The 27,953-nt window shown below is 47.2% G+C and overlaps 1 protein-coding gene across 2 annotated transcripts; it reads left to right on the top strand.

The window, feature by feature from the left end:
- The first annotated feature begins 394 nt into the window (after window positions 1-394).
- On the top strand, window positions 395-27,663 carry LHX2 (LIM homeobox 2). 2 transcript variants are annotated; one of them, XM_033137675.1, is made up of 6 exons: window positions 395-521; window positions 1,200-1,202; window positions 13,315-13,523; window positions 18,016-18,377; window positions 26,256-26,461; window positions 27,394-27,663. In XM_033137675.1, exons 1-6 carry the CDS (start codon window positions 408-410, stop codon window positions 27,661-27,663), a joined length of 1,164 nt encoding a protein of 387 aa, XP_032993566.1. In that variant the 5' UTR covers window positions 395-407. The 2 variants fall into 2 exon arrangements, with proteins under 2 accessions (XP_032993566.1, XP_032993565.1); XM_033137674.1 differs by lacking the exon at window positions 1,200-1,202 and having other exon boundaries at window positions 395-527.
- The last annotated feature ends 290 nt before the right edge of the window (window positions 27,664-27,953 follow it).

Here is a 27,953-nt window from a genome sequence, read left to right as displayed (position 1 = left end):
CTCCCGGCCCGGATCGCGGCTCGTCGTCGTCCTCCCGGTCGCCACGGCTTGGCCCGTCGATCCCCCGTGTCTCGATCCCCGGAGCAGCCACCTACGACCCTGCAGAGAAAGGATCCGGCCGGTCCAGGAGCTGCGCCCCGGCCGCTGCCCGTAGGCCGGTTGCGCACTCGTCCGGGCGTCGAGGAGGCGAGCAGCGATGCTTTGAGCCAGCCGGCCGGATCCTTCCCTCCTTCATCCGCCGAACCGAACCGGCCCGGCCTGAGCCGACCTCTCCAAGGGACTGGAAGCGGGGGAAGAGAAAGAGAGACGGCGCGGCCGCCTCGGGGCGCGTCATGGCACGGGCGCGGCCTCGCCCTCGCCGCGCGTAACGGGAGCGGAGGGAGAAGGAGGCGCAGCCCGGTCCTGCCATGCTCTTCCACAGCCTGGCCGGCTCCGAGATCCACGGCGTCATCGACGAGATGGACCGCAGAGCCAAAGCGGACACGCCCGCCATCAGCTCCGCCATCGACCGAGGCGAGACGGTAATGGTAGGGGCCGCCCAGAAGCTCTCCGCTGCTCCGCGCTTGCCACTGGCTTTCCTCTGGTGCCGCCGAGGAAAAAGGCCCGGATCCCAAAGTTTGGGGAGAGTGTGGGCAGGGGAACCCCAGATTTTCCCTAACGGCCGAGCAATTATTAGTAGTATTATTAGTATTATTATGAGTATTATGAATGCAATTATTATTAGTAGTAGTATTTTTATTAGTATTATGAATGCCACACTTTTAGCGTGCCAATACTTCGGATCGCAGCTATCCCCCGCTCCGGCAAACCCTCTCCCCTTCGCTTAAAAGGAGCTCAATAAGCCCACTACTAATAATAGTAATAATGAAGAAGAAGAAGAAGAAGAAGAAGAAGAAGAAGAAGAAGAAGAAGAAGAAGAAGAAGAAGAAGAAGAAGAAGAAGAAGAAGAAGAAGAAGAATTATTTATCTGTACCCTTTCCCCAGCCGGAGCCCGGGCGGCTTCCAAAAGAGATTAGGATACATGAAAATGTCACAGACCTAAAAACTTCCCTTCTTATTATGAATGCAATAATAACAACAATAATAACAATATTATTATTGTTATTAAACAGCTAGAGCAGGGTTTCTCAAACTCGGCTCTCCAGCTGCTTTGGGGACTCCCGTTCCCATCGTCCTTGACCACTGGTCCTGCTAGCTAGGAGGTGATGGGAGTTGTAGTCCCAAAACAGCTACAGCAGGGTTTCCTAATAATAATAATAATAATAATAATAATTTATTTGTACCCCTCCCATCTGGCTAGCTTTCCCCAGCCACTCTGGGCGGCTTCCAACAGATACATTAAAATGTCACAGATTATAAACTTTCCTGAAGTCCCCTTATTATTATGAATGCATTAATAATAATAATAATAATAATAATAATAATAATAATAATAATAATAATAATAATTTATTTGTACCCCTCCCATCTGGCTAGCTTTCCCCAGCCACTCTGGGCGGCTTCCAACGGATACATTAAAATGTCACAGATTATAAACTTTCCTGAAGTCCCCTTATTATTATGAATGCATTAATTATTATTATTATTATTATTATTATTAGTAGTAGTACCCCGCCCATCTGGCTGGGTTTCCCCAGCCACTCCCCAGCTTCCAACAGATATTAGGATACATTAATATGTCACAGATTAAAAACTTTCCTGAAGTCCCCTTATTATTATGAATGCATTAATTATTATTATTATTATTTATTTTTTACTCTGCCCATCTGGCTGGGTTTCCCCAGCCATTCTGGGTGTCTTCCAACAGATTTTAGGATACATTAAAATGTCACAGATAAAAAACTTCCCTGAAGTTCCCTTATTACGAATGGATAGACATTATTATGATCATGAATGCACACATCTATGCATTCATTTAGGATACGTTAAAATGTCACAGATTAAAAAAACTCCCCTGAAGTTCCCTTATTATGAATGGATAGATATTGTTACGATCATGAATGCACACACCTATGCATTCATTTTAATAATAATAATAATAATAATAATAATAATAATAATAATAATAATAATATACAATCATTTAAAGAATAACGATCCCCTTGCAATGGAGGGAACCGAATCGCGGGAAGAGTTTCGCCGCCCAAGGCGGTTCAACTCTGGCGCACCAGTTTCCCTGGGAAAGATCCTGCGTCCATCTCAGTAGCTAACAAGAAGGGGTCGAATTAAGCGAATGAATGAAACGCGTTCGTTCAATAATTTCCAGAGCTGCTTCGGCTGGTTTTTTTTTTTTTTTTTTTTTTTAAACCCTTTTCCTTTCCTCTCCCCAACTAAATTTGTTCCTCCCTTCCTTTTTCTCCCTTTCCTTCTGTCTTCCCGACTCCCCATTTAAAACAGAACCAAAAGGCAAGTCAGTCATAGAGTTATCTATTTATTTATTTTAAAAAACAACCTATATATATAAACAGATTAAATTCATTCTCGTCGCGCGCAAGACGGCCAAAGTGACAAAGGCCTTTATTTTTGGAGGGGTTTGTTTTTAAAAAGTTAATCCCTTTTTTTAAAGTTTAAAACAAATTGACCATTCAGCAAACGGTTTTCTTTCGCCCACTGTCGCGAGGGTAGGAAGGGAGAAGCGCTGGAAAACTCCGGCTCCCGATCCTTTCTCGGTTTCAGGTTGGCCGTTCCGCGCCCAGGCCCTTGGAACAAGGAATAAACCCTGGCGCCGATTTGACGCGTTTCCTCCTCTTATTTCGGGGTTTCGTTGAAAACATGAGAGGAACCGATTTCTACTAATCTGAACACGACGCTTGCAATCGCCTTTTTTTTTTTTTTAAGTCACCGTATCCTCCCGTTTTTCGATTTCGGATATTATTATTATTATTATTTTTGAAATTTGCTAAGCGGAAAAGAATTATCCACTTTGCTGTTGTTCAGTCGTGACCCCATAGGCACCCCCCCCCTATCCTCCACTGCCTCTCGCAGTTTGGCCAAACTCATGCCAGTCGCTTCAAGAACACTGTCCAACCATCTCATCCTCTGTCGTCCCCTTGTGTCCTCCATCTTTCCCAACATCAGGGTCTTTTCCAGGGAGTCTTCTCTTCTCACGAGGTGGCCATCTCATCCTCCGTCCTCCCCTTCTCCTTGTGCCCTCCATCTTTCCCAACATCAGGGTCTTTTCCAGGGAGTCTTCTCTTCTCACGAGGTGGCCATCTCTCATCCTCTGTCGTCCCCTTCTCCTTGCGCCCTCCATGTTTCCCAACATCAGGGTCTTTTTCCCAAGGAGTCTTCTCTTCTCACGAGGTGGCCAAAGTACCGGAGTACTTTTTCATTTGTTTTTTTTGAAAATAAGAATTAAAAACTTGCTTTTGTAAATTCTTATTTTCAAAAAATTAAAAAATTAACAACCGGGTTTTCTTTTGGGGTGTTGGTCTCCGTTTTGCTCTTTAAAAAAAAAAAAAGGGCTTTTCTTCAAAGGTGGAACGGATAACTCAGAAATTGGATCAATTAGCCGTCGGGTGTTGTTTCCGGGGCGCTTTTAAAAGAATTCCCCAAGACTCGTCCCCTGTTTCCCCGTCTCTTCTCATTTTTACGCATTAGTTTAAGGAACTACAGGACTCCGCAAAGACGACAACCCAGCTGAGTTCAATTTGCAAACGTAATTTTTTTTCTTTCTTTTTGGAAAACATGAAACCAAACTCCGGACATTTGCGCAAGAAGGAGGCGAGGACAGGAGCGCGCATTGTTTGGTTCCTTCGTTTGACTTAAAGAGGGCTAGGCAAAGAGACGCGGAGTTTATGCAGATATCCTGCTTCCTTTCGCAGAGGAAGCCCGCTTCGGCTCGCTCGGATTTACTTCCTAGTAGGCGGCCGCGCAGGATCGCGCCACGTGCCGCGTCCAAATGCTTTTTGCGCCTGGAGCCCAGGGTTTAAAACGCTGCGCGTGTTCACCCTGAAAGAAGTCGCGCTAAACTCAGCGGGGTTTACTCCCCGGCAAGCGCAGATCAGCTGGAAGCCCGAAGCCGACGAGGGTAGGCAAACTAAGGCGGATGGGGGGGGGCGGGTAGGCCCGGATCCGGCCCAATCGCCTTCTCAATCCGGCCCGCCGACGGTCCGGGAATCAGCGTGTTTTGACATGAATCAAATGCATCTCTGGGTTATTTGTGCGACCTAGGAATTCCTTCATTTTTAATTTATTTTTTCAAAATATAGTCCCGTCCCCCCCCCCGCCAAGAAGGTCTGAGGGACAGGGGACCGGCCGAAAAAGTTCGCTGACCCCTGAGATTCCAAATACTTTAAAGGAAGACTTCGGGTGCGTTTTTGCGCCAAAGCGCCTTTCGAAACTCCCCCCTTTCCGCCTCTCCCCTTCCTTTAAAAAGAGCCCGAGATTGGTTCGCTGCTAATTTTCATTTATTCTTTAAGTAACGGATCATTCGTGGCCTTCTAAAACCGCTGCTTGGTTTTTATTACGTCGCGTTCTGCGAGGATTTCAGACCGGGCATCGTCGTCGGTTACGTTTCCTTTTGAAATGAAACCCTCCGGTTTTTTTCCTTGTTTTCTTCCAGTTCCGCAGCCCAGCCTCTCCTGCTCCTGCCCTCCCCCGCTGCCCCACACCCCGCACCCCTCCTTCGGCGTGCCACAAACCGGATTGAGAGCGGGAGAAAGGACGGCTTCAACGGTAGCTCCCTTCCTTCTCTCCCCCCTCTCTCCCCCCCTCTCTCCCAAAGGGGCTGTTTTGGTGAGCTCGGACCCAGCTGCGCCTTCGTTCTAGGCCAGGGGTAGGCAACCTAAGGCCCGGGGGGGGGGTGCCGGATGCGGCCCAATCGCCTTCTCAATCCGGTCCGGGAATCGGCGCGTTTTGACGCGAGTAGAATGTGTCCTTTCCTTCCAAAAATGCATCTCTGGGTTCTTTGTGGGGCGTCGTAGGAGTTCGTTCGTCCCCGTCCCCCCCCCTCTCCAAATATAATCCGGCCCACCACATGGTCTGAGGGACGGTGGACCCGGACCACGGCTGAAAAAAAAAAGGTTGCTGGCCCCTGTTCTAGGCGCCTGGGGGGGGTTGTGGGAGGGGGGGAAAGAGAAGCGCATTTTCCCTTAGCTCTTGGGCTTCGCGTTTACTCTCTCTCTCTCCCACCCAGCCTGGGCTCCTGGTTTGGGCACCTCTCGCGGGCCAGGCCCCCCAAGAGCGCTTCTTGGGGGCGAGAGCGCGAGGGAGGGGTGCTTTTTTATGCCCCCCCCCAAAAAAAACCACACACACATGCTGACAAGGACGTTAAGGACGCCTTGTTTTGAAGAATCTGATAGAGACGCGCGCAGGAGAGTTAAGAAATAGAAACCGGCAAGGACTTGAGGAGTTGGGGCGCGTTGTTTTTTTTAAGAATTGACAGAGGAGCGGTTAAGAAATATAAACTGGCAAGGAGGTTAAGAGTTTGGGGCGCGTCGTTTTTTAAGAATCTGAGAGAGGCGCGCGCAGGAGAGTTAAGAAATAGAAACCGGCAAGGACTTGAGGAGTTGGGGCGCATTGTTTTTTTTAAGAATTGACAGAGGAGCGGTTAAGAAATATAAACTGGCAAGGAGGTTAAGAGTTGGGGCGCATCGTTTTTTAAGAATCTGAGAGAGGCGCGCGCAGGAGAATTAAGAAATAAAAATCGGCAAGGACGTTAGGAGTTGGGGCGCGTTGTTTTTCAGAATCGCTAGAGGAGCTCTTTCCCCCCTCGTTGCTCTCGCCATGGCGCCTGCGAAGCAGCTGGTGACGAAGGGTGGCCAAAAAAAGAAGAAGCAGGTTCTGAAGTTCACTCTCTAGACCATAGCTGTCAAGTTCTCCCTTATTTTAAGGGAAATTCCATTATGCTGAATAGGCTTCCTCGTGAGAAAAGGTAAACCTTGACAGCTATGCTCAGTCTAGACTGTACCCATCCAGTAGAAGACGGCGTCATGGATGCCGCCAGCTTTGGAGCAGCTCCCGCAGGAGCGGATCAAAGTGAATGGGGAAGCTAGGATAACCTTGGTGACCATCCAAGTGAATGGGAAAGCTCGGAACGTGGATGTGGCGGCGGCCATGGAGAGAAGCGAAAGCAAAATCACAGTCACCTCAAAAGTCTCTTTCGCCCCCCAAGAGATACCTGAAGAAGAACAACTTGCGCGACTGGCTCTCTGCGTGGTCGCCAACAGCAAGCAAGGAGAGCTATGAGTTGCGACATGAAGAGGAGGAAGATGAAATGCAAAGGAATCTGGCAATATTGTGTACATCCACTTTTCTTCCTCCGATAAAATACGGCGAAAGTTGTTAAAAAAAGAAAAAAAAGAATCGCTAGAGGAGCGCTCAGAAGAATGCAGAAATAAACATTACCAGGACGTTAGGAGTTGGCGCACATAGTTTTTTAAGAATCGACAGAGTCGCGTTCAGGAGAATTAAGAAATAGCAATCGGAGTATATGTCTGAAATCTCCCCAGAATCTTGCCTGCTTGACTTCGCCTTGCCTACAACCAGCTGATGGTGTTGTTGTGATTTTATTTTTTAACTTATTCCACCTGCACTTAATAATAGGAGGTTCAATCACTCGTCTCTCTGTCGGTGCAGGGAAGAAACAAAATGGAAATTTAACCGATTCTTTCCAGTAGCACCTTAGAGAGACCAACTTGGTCTGTTCTTGGTGGGAGCTTTCCTGTGCCATGCGCACTTTTCCAGATACTGCAGGTGAAACTCGAAAAATGAGAATATCGTGGGGAAAGTCCATTTATGTAAGAAATTGTTTTCATGAGCTACTGGAGTTGAATATATGAGATACAGGTGGAACTCGAAAAAATAGAATATCGTGGGGAAAGTCCATTTATGTAAGAAATTGTTTTCATGAGCTACTGGAGTTGAATATATGAGATACAGGTGAAACTCGAAAAATTACAAAACAAAATCGAAAATTCTTTCTAGTAGCACCTTAGAGACCAACTGAGTTTGTTCCTGGTATGAGCTTTCGTGTGCATGCACACTTCTTCAGATACTTGTAATTCGAAAAATTACAATATCGTGGGAAAAGTCCATTTATGTAAGAAATTGTTTTCATGAGCTACTGGAGTTGAATATATGAGATACAGGTGAAACTCGAAAAATATATGAGATACAGGTGAAACTCGAAAAATTAGAATATCGTGGGAAAAGTCCATTTATGTAAGAAATTGTTTTCATGAGCTACTGGAGTTGAATATATGAGATACAGGTGAAACTCGAAAAATTAGAATATCGTGGGAAAAGTCCATTTATGTAAGAAATTGTTTTCATGAGCTACTGGAGTTGAATATATGAGATACAGGTGAAACTCGAAAAATTACAATATCGTGGGAAAAGTCCATTGATGTAAGAAATTGTTTTCATGAGCTACCGGAGTTGAATATATGAGATACAGGTGAAACTCGAAAAATTACAATATCGTGGGAAAAGTCCATTGATGTAAGAAATTGTTTTCATGAGCTACTGGAGTTGAATTTATGAGATACAGGTGAAACTCGAAAAATTACAAAACAAAATCGAAAATTCTTTCTAGTAGCACCTTAGAGACTAACTGAGTTTGTTCCTGGTATGAGCTTTCGTGTGCATGCACACTTCTTCAGATACATGTAATTCGAAAAATTACAATATCGTGGGAAAAGTCCATTTATGTAAGAAATTGTTTTCATGAGCTACTGGAGTTGAATATATGAGATACAGGTGAAACTCGAAAAATTACAATATCGTGGGAAAAGTCCATTGATGTAAGAAATTGTTTTCATGAGTTACTGGAGTTGAATATATGAGATACAGGTGAAACTCGAAAAATTACAATATCGTGGGGAAAGTCCATTTATGTAAGAAATTGTTTTCATGAGCTACCGGAGTTGAATTTATGAGATACAGGTGAAACTAAAAAAATTAGAATATTGTGTTATGCAAGCAATTGTTTTCATGAGCTACCGGAGTTGAATATGTGAGATACAGGTGGAACTCGAAAAATTACAATATCGTGGGAAAAGTCCATTTATGTAAGAAATTGTTTTCATGAGCTACTGGAGTTGAATATATGAGATACAGGTGAAACTCGAAAAATTAGAATATCGTGGGAAAAGTCCATTTATGTAAGAAATTGTTTTCATGAGCTACCGGAGTTGAATATATGAGATACAGGTGAAACTCGAAAAATTAGAATATCGTGGGAAAAGTCCATTGATGCAAGAAATTGTTTTCATGAGCTACTGGAGTTGAATATATGAGATACAGGTGAAACTCGAAAAATTACAATATCGTGGGAAAAGTCCATTTATGTAAGAAATTGCTTTCATGAGCTACCAGAATTGAATATATGAGATACAGGTGAAACTCGAAAAATTAGAATATCGTGGGGAAAGTCCATTTATGTAAGAAATTGTTTTCATGAGCTACTGGAGTTGAATATATGAGATACAGGTGAAACTAAAAAAATTAGAATATTGTGTTATGCAAGCAATTGTTTTCATGAGCTACCGGAGTTGAATTTATGAGATACAGGTGAAACTCGAAAAATTACAATATCGTGGGAAAAGTCCATTTATGTAAGAAATTGTTTTCATGAGCTACCGGAGTTGAATATATGAGATACAGGTGAAACTCGAAAAAATAGAATATCGTGGGAAAAGTCCATTTATGTAAGGAATTGTTTTCATGAGCTACTGGAGTTGAATATATGAGATACAGGTGGAACTCGAAAAAATAGAATATCGTGGGGAAAGTCCATTTATGTAAGAAATTGTTTTCATGAGCTACCGGAGTTGATTTTATGAGATACAGGTGAAACTCGAAAAATTACAATATCGTGGGAAAAGTCTATTTATGTAAGAAATTGTTTTCATGAGCTACTGGAGTTGAATTTATGAGATACAGGTGGAACTCGAAAAATTAGAATATCGTGGGAAAAGTCCATTTATGTAAGAAATTGTTTTCATGAGCTACCGGAGTTGAATATATGAGATCGACTCATGACCTGCAAAGCGAGATATGTGAAGCTTTTGTTGGTTATAATTGTGATGATTATGGGGTACAGCTGATGAAAACCCCCTAGTTGAAATTGTTAATTTGGGGTTCTCGTCAGCTGTATGCCGCAATAATCACAATTATAACAAATAAAGGCTTGACCTTTCTCGCTTGGCATGTCATGAGTCTATTTGTTACAATTGTGGTGATGTTGGTGTTGGTTTTGATGTTGAAATGGTTAATTTGGGGCTCTCCTCGGCTCTATGCCCCAATCATCACAATTATAACAAATACAGGCTGGACAGATCTCTCGCTTCGCAGGTCACGAGTGGATCTCATCTATTAGTTTGTGTTTATGTTTTTTGCTGTGATTTTAATTGGCGTCAGCCGGCCTGAGCCCGGTTTTTTTGGCTGGGAGGGGCGGGGTATAAATAAAATTTATTATTATTATTTTTATTATTAGTTCCACCTTTTAAGTTGAAACAAAATAAAATTAAAAAAATTCCTTCCAGTAGCACCTTGGAGACCAACTAAGTTAGTTTTTCGTGTGCATGCACAACTTCTTTTAAGTTGGATTTCTGGAAGAAACGAACCTTTCCACGATATTCTGATTTTTCCAAGTTTCATCTCCATCGTGCCATGAGTCTATCTCATCTATTAGTTTCACCTTTTCCAGTTGAATTACTGAAATAAATGAGGGTCTTCTGTTTCGGTGTCTCTGAAGAAGCGATTTGCAGAGGAAAACTCACCCCAAAAACAAACCCAGTTGGTCTCTCCCAGCTGCTACTGGAAAGAATTTTTAAATTTCATATTCCAGCTGCTACTGGAAGGAATTTTTAAATTTTCATATTTCGTTTCGACTAAGGCAAGAGCAACGCACCTGTAAATGCTTGCGCCGTTGTTCTTCCCTGTGGGGTGTCGTGGCCGGGTGGAAAGTCTATGTATTTTCGTGTCTTGATATTGCAAACCGGTTCATCACCCCCCCCCAAAAAAACCCACACCTCCTCTCTCTCCCAATCCTGGGGGTCACCCTCCACCCCCTGCCCCCAAGCCCCTTCCCTTATCCTTCCCTGTGGGGTTTTGGGGCCAGGTGGAAAGTCCATGTTATTTCCGTGCATCGATATTGCAAACCGCCTCGTCACACACACCCCCCCCGGAAAAAAATCACGCACCTCCTCTCTCTTCCTATCCTGGGGGGTCGCCGTCGACCCCCTGCCCCCAACCCCCTTCCCTTATCCTTCCCTGTGGGGTTTTGGGGCCAGGTGGAAAGTCTATGTATTTTTGCGTCTTGGTATTGCAAACCGCCTCGTCAAACCCCCCCCCCCCGGAAAAAAAATCACGCACCTCCTCTCTCTTCCTATCCTGGGGGGGTCGCCGTCGACCCCCTGCCCCCAACCCCCTTCCCTTATCCTTCCCTGTGGGGTTTTGGGGCCAGGTGGAAAGTCTATGTATTTTTGCGTCTTGGTATTGCAAACCGCCTCGTCAAACCCCCCCCGGAAAAAAAATCACGCACCTCCTCTCTCTTCCTATCCTGGGGGTCGCCGTCGACCCCCTGCCCCCAACCCCCTCCCGTTATCCTTCCCTGTGGGGTTTTGTGCAAAGCGAATCTATTTTTGCGCATTGATGTTACCAAACGCCTTGCCATCCATTCGCCCCCCCCCCCAGAAAAAAACCCCACACCTCCTCTCTCTTCCTATCCTGGGGGTCGCCGTCGACCCCCAGCCCCCTTCCCTTACCCTTTTCCTGTGGGGTTTTGCGGCCGCGTGGAAAGTGAATGTGATTTTGGGCGGCGAGGTTCCAAAAACGCCTCCATAGATAGCCGTCAACTTTTTCCTTTTTTTTTTTTTTTAAAAAAGGGGAATTTCCTTATCCCGAATAGGATTCCTCGCGAGGAAAGGGAAAAGCGGACAGCTATGATCCACTCCCCCCTCCCCTGAAAAAAACGCGCAACCCCCTCTCTCTCCCCATCCCGGGAATGACTTTATTGCCCTTACGTTATCCTTACCAGTGGGGTTTGGGGGAAAGCGAAATTTATTTTTGCGCATTGATGTTGCAAAACGTCTTGTCGTCCGCCCCCCCTCCAAAAACGCACACCCCCTCTCTCTTCCCATGGGGGGGGGACACACCCCATGAACCCGACCCCTTTCCCTCTCTTCCCATGGGGGGGGACACACCCCATGAACCCGACCCCTTTCCCTGATCCTTACCTGTGGGGTTTTTTTGTGTGGAAAGCGAATTGTATTTTTGCGCATTGATGTCGCAAAACGCTTTGTCGTCCACCCCCCCTGAAAAAAAAAACGCGCACCCCCTCTCTCTTCCCATCCCGGGAATTACGTTGCCCCGTTACGTTACGTTACGTCGTCCACCCCCCCCCAAAAAAACGCACACACCCCCCCTCTCTCTCCCCATCCCGGGGGACACACACACACCCCATGAACCCGACCCCTTTAAGTTATCCTTACCTGTGGGGTTTTTTTGTGGAAAGTGAAATGTATTTTTGCGCATTGGTGTGACAAAACGCTTTGTCGTCCACCCCCCCCCAAAAAAACGCACCCCCCCTCTCTCCCCCCATCCCGGGGGGGGGCAGCCCCTGTCCCAGGCTTCCTCCAACTGGGCCCTCCAGATGTCCTGTTAGCTAGGGGGTGATGGGACCTGTAGTCCCGCTGCTCCTGTTAGCTAGTCGGCGATGGGAGTTGTGGTCCCAAAACAGCAGGGTTTCCCAAACTCGGCTCTCCAGCTGCTTTGGGGACTCCCGTTCCCATCGTCCTTGACCACGGGTCCTGCTAGCTAGGGGGTGATGGGAGTCGTAGTCCCGCTGCTCCGGTTAGCTAGTCGGCGATGGGAGTTGTGGTCCCAAAACAGCTAGGGCAGGGTTTCCCAAACTTGGCTCTCCAGCGGTTTTGGGACTCCCGTTCCCATCGTCCTTGACCACTGGTCCTGCTAGCTAGGAGGTGATGGGAGTCGTAGTCCCGCTGCTCCTGTTAGCTAGTCGGCGATGGGAGTTGTGGTCCCAAAACAGCTAGAGCAGGGTTTCTCAAACTCGGCTCTCCAGTTGCTTTGGGACTCCAGTTCCCATCGTCCTTGACCACGGGTCCTGCTAGCTAGGGGGTGATGGGAGTCGTAGTCCCGCTGCTCCTGTTAGCTAGTCAGCGATGGGAGTTGTGGTCCCAAAACAGCTAGAGCAGGGTTTCTCAAACTCGGCTCTCCAGCTGTTTGGGGACTCCAATCCCCATTGTGCCTGACCACTGGTCCTGTTAGCTAGGGATGATGGGATTTGTATTCCCAAAACAGCTAGATCGGGCACCCCCAAAACCAGCCCTTCAGCTGTTCTGTCACTACAATTCCCATCATCCCTGACCACCGGTCCTGTTAGCTAGGAATGATGGGAGTCGTAGTCCCAAAACAGCTAGAGCAAGCATCCCCAAAACCAGCCCTTCAGCTGTTCTGTCACTCCAATTCCCATCGTCCCTGACCACTGCTCCTGTTAGCTAGGGATGATGGGAGTTGTAGTCCCCAAAAAGCTAGATCAGGCATCCCCAAAACTAGCCCTTCAGCTGTTCTGTCACTACAATTCCCATCATCCCTGACCCCCGGTCCTGTTAGCTAGGGATGATGGGAGCCGTAGTCCCAAAACAGCTACATCAGGCACCGCCAAGCTGTTCTGTCACTACAATTCCCATCATCCCTGACCCCCGGTCCTGTTAGCTAGTGATGATGGGAGTCGTAGTCCCAAAACAGCTAGAGCAGGCACCGCCAAGCTGTTCTGTCACTCCAATTCCCATCATCTCTGACCCCCGGTCCTGCTAGCTAGTGGATGATGGGAGTTGTAGTCCCAAAACAGCTAGAGCAGGCACCCCCAAGCTGTTCTGTCGCTCCAATTCCCATCGTCCCTGACCCCCGGTCCTGCTAGCTAGTGGATGATGGGAGTTGTAGTCCCAAAACAGCTAGAGCAGGCACCCCCAAGCTGTTCTGTCGCTCCAATTCCCATCGTCCCTGACCCCCGGTCCTGTTAGCTAGGGATGATGGGAGTCGTAGTCCCAAAACATCTAGAGCAGGCATCCCCAAGCTGTTCTGTCACTCCAATTCCCATCATCCCTGACCACCGGTCCTGTTAGCTAGGAATGATGGGAGTCGTAGTCCCAAAACAGCTAGAGCAGGCACCCCCAAGCTGTTCTGTCGCTACAATTCCCATCATCCCTGACCCCCGGTCCTGTTAGCTAGCGGATGATGGGATTTGTAGTCCCCCAACATCTGGATTGCTGAGTTTGGGCCCCGCTCCTCCAACGTGGAAGGGGAGAAAGAGCCGGGGAAATTCCCTAACCAGCTCTCTCTTCGCAGCTGGGCATGCCCTCCATGAGCGGCGAGCGGGGGGCCACCTTGTGCGCCGGCTGCGGGGCCAAGATCTCGGACCGCTACTACCTCCTGGCGGTGGACAAGCAGTGGCACATGCGCTGCCTCAAGTGCTGCGAGTGCAAACTCAACCTGGAGTCGGACCTCACCTGCTTCAGCAAGGATGGCAGCATCTACTGCAAGGAGGACTACTACAGGTAAAGCCGGCGGGTGGGGTGGGGTGGGGTGGGGTGGGGGTGCCGTATGGGACCTCCGATTCCAAAGGAGACCTCGGTCAGCGTATTCACCCTTCTTTAAATTTAAATTTTTTTAAAAAATAATAATTTAATTTTATTCTTTATTTATTTGTTTTGTTTTGTTTTATTTGTTTGTTTGGTTTTGTTTATTTATTCATTCATTCATTCATTCATTCATTCATTCATTTTTATTTATTTATTTATTTATTTATTTTATCGACTTGCTTACTTATTTATTTAATTTATTTCAATTTTCTATTTGTCTTATTTACTTACTGACTTATTTTACTTTATTTTATTTATTTACTTCTTTTATTTATTCTATTTCAATTCATTCATTTATTTTATTTACTTATTTATTTATTTTATTTCAAGCTATTTTATTTGTTTATTTATTTATTTCAGCTTATTTATTTGTTTTATTTATACATTTGTTGTATTTGTCTATTCTTATTTATTTGTTTTATTTGTTTTATTTTTTATGTTATGTTATGTTATGTTATGTTATTTAATTATAATATTTTAATACCTTTAAATTTATTTAAGATTTATTTAAATGTAAAGCTCACCCTTTTTATTGTTGTTGTTGTTCAGTCGTTCAGTCGTGTCCGACTGTTCGTGACCCCACGGACCAGAGCATGCCAGGCACTCCTGTCTTCCACTGCCTATCTATCTATCTATCTATCTATCTATCTATCTACCGGTATCTATCTATCTATCTATCTATCTATCTATCTATCTATCTACCGGTATCTATCTATCTATCTATCTATCTATCTATCTATCTATCTATCTACCGGTATCTATCTATCTATCTATCTATCTATCTATCTATCTATCTATCTATCTACCGGTATCTATCTATCTATCTATCTATCTATCTATCTATCTATCTACCGGTATCTATCTATCTATCTATCTATCTATCTATCTATCTATCTATCTATCTACCGGTATCTATCTATCTATCTATCTATCTATCTATCTATCTATCTATCTATCTATCTATCTATCTATCTGCCCAGTCTCTTTTAAACCTACTGGTTTTGTTGGGTTGTTGTTGTTCAGTTGTACAGTCATGTCCGACTCTTCATGACCTCATGGACCAGAGCACGCCAGGCACTCCTGTCTTCCACTGCCTACCTACCTACCTACCTACCTACCTACCTACCTACCTACCTACCGGTATCTATCTATCTATCATCTATCTATCTATCTATCTATCTATCTATCTATCTATCTACCTACCTACCTACCTACCTACCTACCGGTATCTATCTATCTATCTATCTATCTACCGGTATCTATCTATCTATCTATCTACCGGTATGTATCTATCTATCTATCTATCTATCTATCTATCTATCTATCTATCTATCATCTATCTATCTATCTGCCTAGTCTCTTCTAAACCGACTGGTTTTGTTGGGTTGTTGTTGTAGTTCAGTCGTTCAGTCGTGTCCGACTCTTCGTGACCCCATGGACCAGAGCACGCCAGACACGCCTATCCTTCACTGCCTCTCGCAGTTTGGCCAAACTCATGTTAGTAGCTTCGAGAACACTGTCCAACCATCTCATCCTCTGTCGTCCCCTTCTCCTTGAGCCCTCCATCTTTCCCAACATCAGGGAGTCTTCTCTTCTCATGAGTATGGCCATCTCATCCTCTGTCGTCCCCTTCTCCTTGCGCCCTCCATCTTCCCCAACATCAGGGTCTTTCCCAGGGAGTCTTCTCTTCTCATGAAGTGGCCAAACTCTCGGAGCCTCAGCTTCAGGATCTGTCCTTCCAGTGAGCACTCAGGCCTGATTTCTTTGAGAATGGATAGGTTTGATCTTCTCGCAGTCCATGGGACTCTCAAGAGTCTCCTCCAGCACCAGAATTCAAAAGCATCCATTCTTCGGCGATCAGCCTTCTTGATGGTCCAGCTCTCACTTCCGTACATTACTACTGGGAAAACCATCGCTTTAACTATACGGACCTTTGTCGGCAAGGTGATGTCTTTGCTTTTTCAGATGCTGTCTAGGTTTGTCATTGCTTTCCTCCCAAGAAGCAGGCGTCTTCTAATTTCGTGACTGCTGTCCCCATCTGCAGTGATCGTGAAGTCCAAGAAAGTCAAATCTCTCCCTGCCTCCATTTCTTCCCCTTCTATTTGCCAGGAGGCGATGGGACCAGTGGCCACGATCTTAGTTTTTTGGATACCATATTTTGCGCTCTCCTCTTTCGCCCTCATTAAAAGGTTCTTCAATTCCTCCTCACTTTCTGCCATCAAGGTCGCGTCATCAGCATATCTGAGGTTGTTGATATTTTTTCCGGCAATCTAAATTCCGGTTTGGGATTCACCCAGTCTAGCCATTCGCATGATGAATTCTGCATATAAGTTAAATAAGCAGGGAGACAATATACAGCCTTGTCGTACTCCTTTCCCAATTTTGAACCAGTCGGTTGTTCCATATCCAGTTCTAACTGTAGCTTCTTGTCCCACATAAAGATTTCTTAGGAGACAAATGAGGTGATCTGGGACTCCCGTTTCTTTAAGAACTTGCCATAGTCGACACAGTCAAATGCTTTTGCGTAGTCAACGAAGCAGAAGTAGATGTTTTTCTGGAACTCTCTAGCTTTCTCCATAATCCAGCGCACGTTCGCAATTTGGTCTCTGGTTCCTCTGCCCCTTCGAAATCCAGCTTGCACTTCGGGGAGTTCTCGGTCCGCATACTGCTTAAGCCTGCCCTGTAGAATTTTAAGCATAACCTTACTAGCGTGTGAAATGAGCGCAATTGTGCGGTAGTTGGAGCATTCTTTGGCACTGCCCTTCTTGGGGATTGGGATGTAGACAGGCCACTGCCAAGCAGGAAACACCATCAAAGCATTCCTGACGGATGGCTGTCAAGCCTCCACTTAAAGACCTCCAAAGAAGGAGACTCCGCCACACTCCTTGGCAGCAAATCCCACTGTCCAACAGCTCCTACCATCAGGAAGTTCTTCCTAATGTTGAGGTGGAATCTTCTTTCTTGGAGTTTGAATCCATTGCCCAGTGTCCGCTTCTCCGGAGCAGCAGAAAACAACCTTTCTCCCTCCTCTAGATGACATCCTTTGATATATTTGAACATGGCTATCCTATCGCCCCTTAACCTTCTCTTCTCCAGGCTAAACATACCCAGCTCCCTAAGCCGTTCCTCTTAAGGCATCGTTTCCAGGCCTTGGACCATTTTGGTTGCCCTCCTCTGGACACCTTCCAGCTTGTCCGTATCCTTCTTGAACTGGGATAAAAAAGCCAATGCAATTCTGGGATGCTAAAAAAGCCAATGCAATTCTGGGATGCATCAATAGGAGTATAGCGTCTAGATCGAGGGAAGTAATAGCACCACTGTATTCCGCTCTGGTCAGACCACAACTGGGATACTGTGTCCAGTTCTGGGCACCCCAGTTGAAGAAGGATACGGACAAGCTGGAACGTGTCCAGAGGAGGGCAACCAAAATGGTCCAAGGCCTGGAAACGATGCCTTAGGAGGAACGGCTTAGGGAGCTGGGTATGTTTAGCCTGGAGAAGAGAAGCTTAAGGGGGGATAGGATAGCCATGTTCAAATATATCAAAGGATGTCCTGTAGAGGAGGGGGAAAGGTTGTTTTCTGCTGCTCCGGAGAAGCGGACACGGGGCAATGGATTCAAACCACAAGAAAGGAGATTCCACCTAAACATTAGGAAGAACTTCCTGTGAGTAAGAGCTGGGATTTGCTGCCCGGGAGTGTGGCGGAGTCTCCTTCTTTGGAGGTCTTGACAGCCGTCCGTCAGGAATGCTTGGATGGCGTTTCCCGCTTGGCAGGGGGTTGGACTGGATGGCCCTTGGGGTCTCTTCCAACTCTAGGATTCTATCATTGATTGATTGATTGATTGATTGATTGGCAGGGGGTTGGGCTGGATGACCCTTGGGGGTCTCTTCCGATTCTACGATTCCTTCTTTGGAGGTCTTGAAGCGGAGGCTTGACAGCCGCCCGTCAGGAATGCTTGGATGGCGTTTCCTGCTTGGCAGGGGGTTGGACTGGATGGCCCTTGGGGGTCTCTTCCAACTCTAGGATTCTATCATTGATTGATTGATTGGCAGGGGGTTGGGCTGGATGACCCTTGGGGGTCTCTTCCGATTCTACGATTCCTTCTTTGGAGGTCTTGAAGCGGAGGCTTGACAGCCGTCCGTCAGGAATGCTTGGATGGCGTTTCCCGCTTGGCAGGGGGTTGGACTGGATGGCCCTCGGGGGTCTCTTCCGACTCTAGGATTCTAGACCTTCGTGTTTTTTGATGTTGAGCTTCAGACCAGGTGCCCTTTTGTTGTCGTTCAGTCGTGCCCGACTCTCCGTGAGCCCGCGGACCAGAGCACGCCAGGCACGCCTATCCTCCACTGCCTCTCGCACTTTGGCCAAACTCATATCGCCGCCCTCCTGAGTCTCTCCTCTTTCTTTGCAGGAGATTTTCGGTGCAGCGTTGCGCCCGTTGCCACCTGGGCATCTCCGCCTCCGAGATGGTGATGCGCGCCCGGGAATCGGTTTACCACCTCAACTGCTTCACCTGCCAATCGTGCGGCAAGGTCCTGACGACGGGCGACCAATTCGGCATGAAGGACAACGTCGTCTACTGCCGCCTCCACTTCGAATCGCTGCTCCAGGGGGAGTTCCAGTTGCACTTTGGCGACGCCGCGGCCAAAAGCGCAGCCGCCGCCGCTACTCTCGGGTTGCCCTATTACAACGGCGTGGGCACCGTGCAGAAGGGACGGCCCAGGAAGCGGAAGAGCCCCGGGCCGGGCGCGGATTTGGCCGTCTACAACGCAGGTACAGTAAAAGGAGCGGGAGGCTGGGGGCGATGTAGCTACAGGGAACCGAGCGGAGGGCCTTCTCGGCAGTGGCGCCCGCCCTGTGGAACTCCCTGCCGCAAGAAGCCAAGCTACAGGGAACCAGGCAGAAGAGGGCCTTCTCAGGTAGTGGCGCCCGCCCTGTGGAACTCCCTGCCGCAAGAAGCCAAGCTACAGGGAACCAGGCAGAAGAGGGCCTTCTCAGGTAGTGGCGCCCGCCCTGTGGAACTCCCTGCCGCAAGAAGCCAAGCTACAGGGAACCAGGCAGAAGAGGGCCTTCTCAGGTAGCGGCGCCCGCCCTGTGGAACTCCCTGCCGCAAGAAGCCAAGCTACAGGGAACCAGGCAGAAGAGGGCCTTCTCAGGTAGCGGCGCCCGCCCTGTGGAACTCCCTGCCGCAAGAAGCCAAGCTACAGGGAACCAGGCAGAAGAGGGCCTTCTCAGGTAGCGGCGCCCGCCCTGCGGTCAGCTATGGCCCCGTTGCGCCGGACGGGGAAGGGCGCGGGCGGCGCATCCACCGACCGGAGGCGCTGAAAATGGCGCAGGGAAGATTGGGGGGGGGGAAGAGAGAGACACTTCGGATTGGCGCCAAAGGAAAGTAGGATTAATTTTTCTTTTTTTTGGTGGGGGGTTGTCATGCGCAAGGGAGGGGGGTCTCCTTGTGAAACCAGCTATTCGCGCGCTCTGAGGGTTTTGAACCTGCCGGGACCTATTCTGCGCGCCTGGAAATCGCTTGTTATCTCGTAGGTCAAATATGAGAGCGGTGTGTGTGTGTGTGTGTGTGAAGCAGGATGCGACCTCCTACAATGAATCGCTGCCATTCCCTACGGAAGGAGGCTTCCCTTACGAACGAGACCTCTGCGTTCCTTCTGAGAATGGCAATTTGCGCCACGGCGCTGCCTCGTTTTCCAAGCGCGTAGCTGTGTCAACGCTTCCCCTTTTCTTGCGAGGGATCCTGTTCGTAATAAATGAATTTCCCTTTTTTTAAAAAAAGGGGGGGGTTTCAGCTATGGCCCCCTTGCGCCGGACGGGGAAGCGCGCGGCGCATCCACCGACCCGATACCGGAGGCGCTGGAAATGGCGCAGGGAACAGACGGAGGGAGCCACTTAGGATCGGCTGGCGGAGTTGCCAAGGCAACACTGGATAAATTTTTCTTTATTGGGGTGTGTGTGTGTGTGTGTTGTCCTACTTGTGAAATAAGCTTTTCGCGCGCTCTGAGCCTTTTTGAACCCGGGCGCGCTTACAAACGAGACCTCCGCGTTCCTTCAGAGAATGGCAATTTGCGCCACGGCGCTGCCTCGTTTTCCAAGCGCGTAGCTGTCGACGCTTCCCCTTTCCTTGCGAGGGATCCTATTCGTAATAAAGGAGTTTCCCTTTTCTTAAAAAGGGGGGAAAGTTGTCAGCTATCTATGGCCAGGTGGTGCCGTTTTTTTTGCGCCGGACTGGGAAGGGCGCGGCGCATCCGCCAACCGGAGGCGCTGAAAATGGCGCAGGGAAGAGGCGCGCGCGGGGGGGGGGGAGACACTTAGGATTGACACTTAGGATTGGCTGGCGCAAACCATGCACAAGGCGCGGCGCCAAGGCAACATTGAATTAATTTTCCTTTTTTGGGGTGTGTGTTTGTGTGTTGTCACAGCAGAGGGGGCTGCTTTGGAAACCAGCTTTGCGCGCGCTCTGAGGGTTTTGAACCCGGCGCCGGGACCTCTTCCGCGCGCCTGGAAATCGCTTGTTATCTGGTGGATCAAAAAGGAGAGGGGTGTGTGTGTGTGTTGGTGTGTGTGTGTGTGTGTGTGTGAAGCAGGATGCGACCTCCTAAAATGAGTTGTCGCCATTCCCTAGGGAAGAAGGCTTCGTTTACCTTCCTCCCTGATAAAGGAGACCTCTGCGTTCCTTCAGAGAATGCGCAAAAGCGCCGCCTCGTTTTTTCCAAGCGCGTAGCTATCAACTTTTCCCCTTTACTCGCGAGGGATCCTATTCGTAATTCCCTTTTAAAACACAGCAGAAAGGGGATGTAAACTGCTAAGTTTGGAGCTTGCTCACACAAGCTGGGATTGAGATATAGAAATAATATATACTCATCCACATTCCTAAACATTCCCACAGTAATAAGGGAATCCCTTTTAAAAAAGGGTAAAGTTGACAGCTATGTTTTCCAGCCGCCGCTAAACTTCGAAATGTACCCCCTCCATGTTTTTATTTTTTATTTTATTTTCGCAATAATAATAATAATAATAATAATAATAATAATAATAATAATAATTTATTTGTACCCCGCCCATCTGGCTGGGTCTCCCCAGCCACTTCGGGGCTGCTTGCACCAAACATTAAAATACATTTAAAATATCACAGTTTAAAAACTTCCCTAAACCAGTGTTTTTCAACCTTTTTTGGGCAAAGGCACACTTGTTTCGTGAGAAAAAATCACGAGGCACACCACCATTAGAAAATGTTAAAAAAAATTAACTCTGTGCCTATATTGACTATATATAAAGTCATTTTTTTCCATTTTTCCCACGGCACACCAGGCAACAACTAGTGTGCCGCGGAACAGTGGTTGAAAAACACTGCCCTAAACCAGTGTTTTTCAACCTTTTTTGGGCAAAGGCACACTTGTTTCGTGAAAAAAATCACGAGGCACACCACCATTAGAAAACGTTAAAAAAAATTAACTCTGTGCCTATATTGACTATATATAAAGTCATTTTTTTCCATTTTTCCCACGGCACACCAGGCAACAACTGAAAAACACTGCCCTAAACCAGTGTTTTTCAACCTTTTTTGGGCAAAGGCACACTTGTTTCGTGAGAAAAATCACGAGGCACACCACCATTAGAAAATGTTAAAAAAAAATAAACTCTGTGCCTATATTGACTATATATAAAGTCATTTTTTTCCATTTTTCCCACGGCACACCAGGCAACAACTAGTGTGCCGCGGAACAGTGGTTGAAAAACACTGCCCTAAACAATAAAAACAATTTAAGTATCCTTCAAAGTATCCAAGAGTCACACAAACGCTGTTGCAATATTACCTTTGAAATTAAAGAGTTGCAAAAGAAAGAAAAAAGAAAAGGTAAGTTGCACACCCAACTCACACCCAATTACAAAGAATTAAATTAAAAAAAATTATTTCCAGTAGCACCTTAGAGACCAACTGAGCTTGTTCTTGGTATGAGCTTTCGTGTGCATGCGCACTTCTTCAGAAAGATTTACTGAAGTGTAAACCCGGTTGGTTCGGATCCTTTTTGGAAGGACACGGGGTCTGTGATGATGGACGGTTTCGAAAGCCGGCGCGTTTCGACTCTCTAATGCTCTCGGGATCGACATTTCTCCGATTCTCCGGCCTTTCTTTCTCCGCCGTTTCCGAGCGAGGATAAGGAGTTGCCAAGGGAGGGCGCGAAACGGGGTGTGGTGTTAGCTAGCAGGACCGGTGTTCGGGGATGATGGGAATTGTAGTGCCAAAACGGCCGATGGGCCGGGTTTGGGGATGCCTGCTCTAGCTGTTTGGGGACTACAACTCCCATCATCCCTAGCTAGCAGGACCGGTGGTCAGGGAGGATGGGAATTGTAGTGCCAAAACAGCTGATGGGCCCGGTTTGGGGATGCCTGCTCTAGCTGTTTTGGGACTACAACTCCCATCACCCATAGCTGACAGGACTGCTCTAGCTGTTTGGGACTACAACTCCCATCATCCCTAGCTAGCAGGACCGGTGGTCAGGGACGATGGGGATTGGAGTCCCAAAAGAGCTGATGGGCCCAGTTTGGGGATGCCTGCTCTAGCTGTTTTGGGACTACAACTCCCATCTAGCTAACAGGACCGGTAGTCAGGGACGATGGGAATTGTAGTCCCAAAACCGCTGAAGGGCCAGGTTTGGGGATGCTTGCTCTAGCTGTTTGGGGACTACAACTCCCATCATCTCTAGCTAACAGGACCGTTCATCAGGGATGATGGGAACTGTAGTCCCAAGACAGCTGAAAGGCTGGGTTTGGGGATGCCTGCTCTAGCTGTTTGGGGACTACAACTCCCATCATCCCTAGCTAGCAGGACCGGTGGTCAGGGAGGATGGGAATTGTAGTGCCAAAACAGCTGAAAGGCTGGGTTTGGGGATGCCTGCTCTAGCTGTTTGGGGACTACAACTCCCATCATCCCTAGCTAGCAGGACCGGTGTTCAGGGATGATGGGAATTGTAGTGCCAAAACGGCTGATGGGCCCGGTTTGGGGATGCTTGCTCTAGCTGTTTTGGGACTACAACTCCCATCACCCATAGCTGACAGGACTGCTCTAGCTGTTTGGGACTACAACTCCCATCATCTCTAGCTAGCAGGACCGGTGGTCAGGGAGGATGGGAATTGTAGTGCCAAAACAGCTGATGGGCCCGGTTTGGGGATGCCTGCTCTAGCTGTTTGGGGACTACAACTCCCATCATCCCTAGCTAACAGGGCCGGAGGTCAGGGACGATGGGAATTGTAGTGCCAAAACAGCTGATGGGCCCGGTTTGGGGATGCCTGCTCTAGCTGTTTGGGGACTACAACTCCCATCATCTCTAGCTAACAGGACCGTTCATCAGGGATGATGGGAACTGTAGTCCCAAAACAGCTGATGGGCCGGGTTTGGGGATGCCTGCTCTAGCTGTTTGGGGACTACAACTCCCATCATCCCTAGCTAGCAGGACCGGTGGTCAGGGAGGATGGGAATTGTAGTGCCAAAACAGCTGAAAGGCTGGGTTTGGGGATGCCTGCTCTAGCTGTTTGGGGACTACAACTCCCATCATCCCTAGCTAGCAGGACCGGTGTTCAGGGATGATGGGAATTGTAGTGCCAAAACGGCTGATGGGCCGGGTTTGGGGATGCCTGCTCTAGCTGTTTGGGGACTACAACTCCCATCATCCCTAGCTAACAGGACCAGGGGTCAAGCATGATGGGAACTGGAGTCCCAAAACAGTGCCTGCTCTAGCTGTTTTGGGACTACAACTCCCATCATCTCTAGCTAACAGGACCGTTCATCAGGGATGATGGGAACTGTAGTCCCAAGACAGCTGAAAGGCTGGGTTTGGGGATGCCTGCTCTAGCTGTTTTGGGACTACAACTCCCATCACGCCCATCTAACAGGACCGGTGGTCAGGGATGATGGGAATTATAGTCCCAAAACAACTGAAGGGCCGGTTTTGGGCATGCCAGGTTTATGGGAAAAACAATATAAAATAAAGAAATTCCTTCCAGTAGCACCTTAGAGACCAACAAAGTTTGTCCTTGGTATGATCGTTCGTTTACATGCGCACTTCTTCGGATAATTTATGGGAAATCGATAAGCGCCAATAACACATGTTCACGGCACAATCGTCCCGCGGCCTGACGCATTGCTCCATTTTCTCTGATCAATTTTGAAACAGGAACTTGGTTCTTGGAAAGAGTAGATGCATTTTTTTTTATTTTATTTAAGGGAAAAAACCCCTTTTAATACGCACGCATATTATGCTTGCTGCGCAAATTGCTGCTCCGTTCGTTAATTATGCTAATGTCCCTTTGCCACTTTGTGGAAGCTTCATTAGCGAATTTTTTGTAGCCGTAAGAGGGAGTCTTGATCCGAATTGTTTTTGGGAAACACACGGCGGGAAGGAAACAAACAGATTCCTTCGAGGGAGTTTGAATTTTTATTTTATTTTATTTTATTTTATTTTAAATGCGGAGCTTCTGTTTGGTCTTTGGAATAAGTCAAACCTCCTTGGAACTGTTGGATTTAGTCGCACCGTTCTCATGTAAAACTTGAGATGGGAATAAGAATCTTGTGATATTTACTTCCAAATAAATGTGAATATGTCTGTACGGCTCGGATTTTAAAAATGACGCAGTTGCTTAATAATTTCACGTAAAAAAGAGAAGCTTTTCCCTGTATCGTTATGATAAACACGGACGTTTTAAAAATAAAAGGAAGCACAGCATGATAAAAAAAGGAACTGTTCCCTGTCCGATCGGCGCCAACTTTATTTGAGAAATATATGACCTGTGCTGTTAATCGAAGCAGCACGCTGGCGAAAAATATATGCTGTATTTTTCAGACCATAGGGCGCACCTTGTTTTTAGAGGAGGAAACGAGAGAAAAAAAACATTTTTCTGGTTTTCCTCTTCTAAAAGCCCTGTTTTTTTGAGGATCAGCTCAAAGTTTTGCAGCTTTTTTTGCAAAGGGAAAAGCCCTGTTGTTTTTTTTAGGATCAGCTGAAAGTTTTGCAGCTTTTTTGCAAAGGGAAAAGCCCTGTGTTTTTTTTTGAGGCTCAGCTAAAGGTTTTGCAGCTTTTTTTGCAAAGGGAAAAGCCCTGTTTTTTTTAGGATCAGCTCAAAGTTTTGCAGCTTTTTTTGCAAAGGGAAAAGCCCTCTTTTTTGAGGATCAGCTAAAAGTTTTGCAGCTTTTCTTGCAAAGGGAAAAGCCCTGGTTTTTTTGAGGATCAGCTAAAGGTTTTGCAGCTTTTCTTGCAAAGGGAAAAGCCCTGGGTTTTTTTTGAGGCTCAGCTAAAGGTTTTGCAGCTTTTTTGTGAAGGGAAAAGCCCTGGTTTTTTTTTAAGGATCAGCTAAAGGTTTTGCCGATTTTTTCGCAAAGGGAAAAGCCCTGGTTTTTTGAGGATAAGCTAAACGTTTTGCAGCTTTTTTTGCAAAGGGAAAAGCCCTGTTATTTTTGAGGACCAGCTAAAATTTTGCAGCTTTTTTGGCAAAGGGAAAAGCCCTGGTTTTTTGAGGATCAGCTAAAAGTTTTGCAGCTTTTTTGGCAAAGGGGGAAAAGCAAAGCTCCTTTTGCAAAGGGGGAAAAGCAAAGAGGAAAAGCCCCGTTTTTATGGGGTTCAACTCCCATTTCTGCAGCTTCTGAAGGAAAGGGAGCCTTTTCTACAGTTTCCAGACAGATAATCGAATCAGCCAGTCCCATGTCGCTGGGGAAACAAACAACCTCCCTCTGCAGCACATTCAGCAACGGAGGGCGGGGCGGAAACGGAGCCGGGACTCTTATCTCTCTCCCGATCTCTTGCCGATCAGCTGCTGAGCGGGGTCCTTTCAACACCCCCTTTGTAAAATAAAAAGCACGGTCCTCTTTTGGCCCCGGGGCAATTCGTCTCCAGGGACCACCATTCGCTCCATAAGACGCACAGACATTTCCCCTTACTTTTCAGGAGGGGAAAGTGCGTCTTATGGAGCGAAAAATACGGTATCCTCTCCTGCATCCCGAAACATTCCCACCGAGGGTTATGGGCCCAGCGCGCTTCCTAAACATTCCCACCGAGGGTTATGGGCCCAGCACGCTTCCTAAACATTCCCACCAAGGGTTATGGGCCCAGCGCGCTTCCTAAACATTCCCACCAAGGGTTATGGGCCCAGCACGCTTCCTAAACATTCCCACCACGGGTTATGGGCCCAGCACGCTTCCTAAACATTCCCACCAAGGGTTATGGGCCCAGCGCGCTTCCTAAACATTCCCACCAAGGGTTATGGGCCCAGCGCGCTTCCTAAACATTCCCACCAAGGGTTATGGGCCCAGCGCGCTTCCTAAACATTCCCACCGAGGGTTATGGGCCCAGCACGCTTCCTAAACATTCCCACCGAGGGTTATGGGCCCAGCGCGCTTCCTAAACATTCCCACCGAGGGTTATGGGCCCAGCACGCTTCCTAAACATTCCCACCAAGGGTTATGGGCCCAGGGATTTAGCGTTTCGCACCCCGCACTTGCAGCCCTGGAAGTGTACGGAGAAGGATGGCAGGAGGGGATGGAAAGGGTTCGGTCGAGCTTGCGCCGGCCATGCTTCTTCAGTCGTTGTGACGTCTCGTTCTCCCCCCTTCCCCAACCCCACCCTCCTGCCCTTGTTTCCCGCCTCCCCCCAGCTTTGAGCTGCAATGAGAACGACGGAGACCACCTGGATCGAGACCAGCAATACCCCAGCAACCAGAAAACCAAGCGCATGCGCACCTCCTTCAAACACCACCAGCTGCGGACAATGAAATCGTATTTTGCGATTAACCACAACCCGGACGCCAAGGACTTGAAACAGCTGGCTCAGAAAACGGGCTTGACCAAGAGGGTTCTACAGGTAAGAACGGACGGGGGGCGGGATGGGTCTGGGACAGGGGCGGGTTTGATTTAGATCGTAGTGATTCGAATCGCGGTTTTAGAAATCGCGATTTAAGTCACCGGTCGGCGAGGCTCAGGGCGGATTTGAATTTTGAAAAATCTGATGCAAATGAAGAAAAAATCGGATGTAAATGAAAAAAAATCGGATGTAAATGAAAAAAAATTGGATGTAAATGAAAAAAATCTGATGTAAATTTAAGAATCTGATTTAAATAAAAAAAATTTTATTTAAATCGAAATTTTTAATTTAAATTGATTTTTTAAATTTAAATCGATATTTTATTTAAATTGATTTTTTATTTAAATCGGATTTTTTTTTTCATTTAAATTGATTTTTTAAATTTAAATCGATATTTTATTTAAATTGATTTTTTCATTTAAATTGATTTTTTTCATTTAAATTGATTTTTTTAATTTAAATCGAATTTTTTAATTTAAATTGCTTTTTTAAATTTAAATCGATTTTTTATTTAAATTGATTTTTTTTATTTAAATTGATTTTTTTTATTTAAATTGATTTTTTTATTTAAATCGGATTTTTTTCATTTAAATTGATTTTTTAAATTTAAATCGATATTTTATTTAAATCGATTTTTTTATTTAAATTGATTTTTTTATTTCAATCGGATTTTTTTCCCATTTAAATTGATTTTTTTAACTTAAATCGGATTTTTTTTCCATTTAAATTGATTTTTTTCATTGAAATCGATGTTCCAACTGGCAAGAGAATTCAAAGCAAACAGTGTCTCGGTGTGGATTGAAGTCCGTATCTCCGCGAATGTGTGATTTTCATGCTTGCCCGTTGGGACTTTGAAATCGCAACCGCCCACTGATATCCCCCCTTTTCTTTCCATCTCTCCCTCCGCCCCGCTTTCCCCGTCCTCCTTGCAGGTGTGGTTCCAAAACGCCCGCGCCAAGTTCCGGCGGAACCTCCTGCGACAGGAAAACACGGGGGCGGATAAGACCTCGGACTCGAACCTCCAGGCCGGGACGCCCTCGGGCGCCGCGTCGGAAATCTCCAACGCCTCCATGAGCCCGTCCAGCACCCCCACCACCTTAACGGACTTGACGAACCCCAGCGTCCCCTCGGTCCTGACCGGGGGCTTGGAGGTCCGCGAACCGCGGAGCCCGTCACAGACGACGCTGACGAGTCTTTTCTGACGGCGGTCCTTCTCCCCGTCCCTTTCGGAGGAAAGAAATTGCTCTTAGCTGAGTCCCGAGCGTATTTTTTGCTGGGTTGGATATCCCGCTGGATCACCGCCCGACGGAGAGTCTCCCAGAGGCCCGCGTTCTCCGTTTCCCGTCCTCCCCCCCCGCAAGAAACACTCTGCTGTGGGGTGAGCGGGGCCGAGAGACTTCAGAGAAGGGGGACCGGCCCGAGGTCGCCCCGTAGCTGCATGTGGAGGAGCGGGGAAGCGGAGCCGGTTCGCCGGATTACGAGTCCGCCGCTC

This window comes from Lacerta agilis, chromosome Z, assembly GCF_009819535.1.
Source record: "Lacerta agilis isolate rLacAgi1 chromosome Z, rLacAgi1.pri, whole genome shotgun sequence".
Taxonomy (NCBI): Eukaryota; Metazoa; Chordata; class Lepidosauria; order Squamata; family Lacertidae; genus Lacerta; species Lacerta agilis.
This window is presented reverse-complemented; position numbering and strand designations above follow the sequence as displayed.

What these genes read in the sequence shown, in the direction of transcription:
- LHX2 (XM_033137674.1), top strand. Translation starts at nt 408, where the DNA reads ATGCTCTTCCACAGCCTGGCCGGCTCCGAGATCCACGGCGTCATCGAC. An exon ending in ACCGAGGCGAGACGGTAATG is followed by an intron (nt 528 to 13,314) that starts GTAGGGGCCGCC and finishes CTCTCTTCGCAG; the next exon opens with CTGGGCATGCCCTCCATGAG. An exon ending in TGACCAAGAGGGTTCTACAG is followed by an intron (nt 26,462 to 27,393) that starts GTAAGAACGGAC and finishes TCCTCCTTGCAG; the next exon opens with GTGTGGTTCCAAAACGCCCG.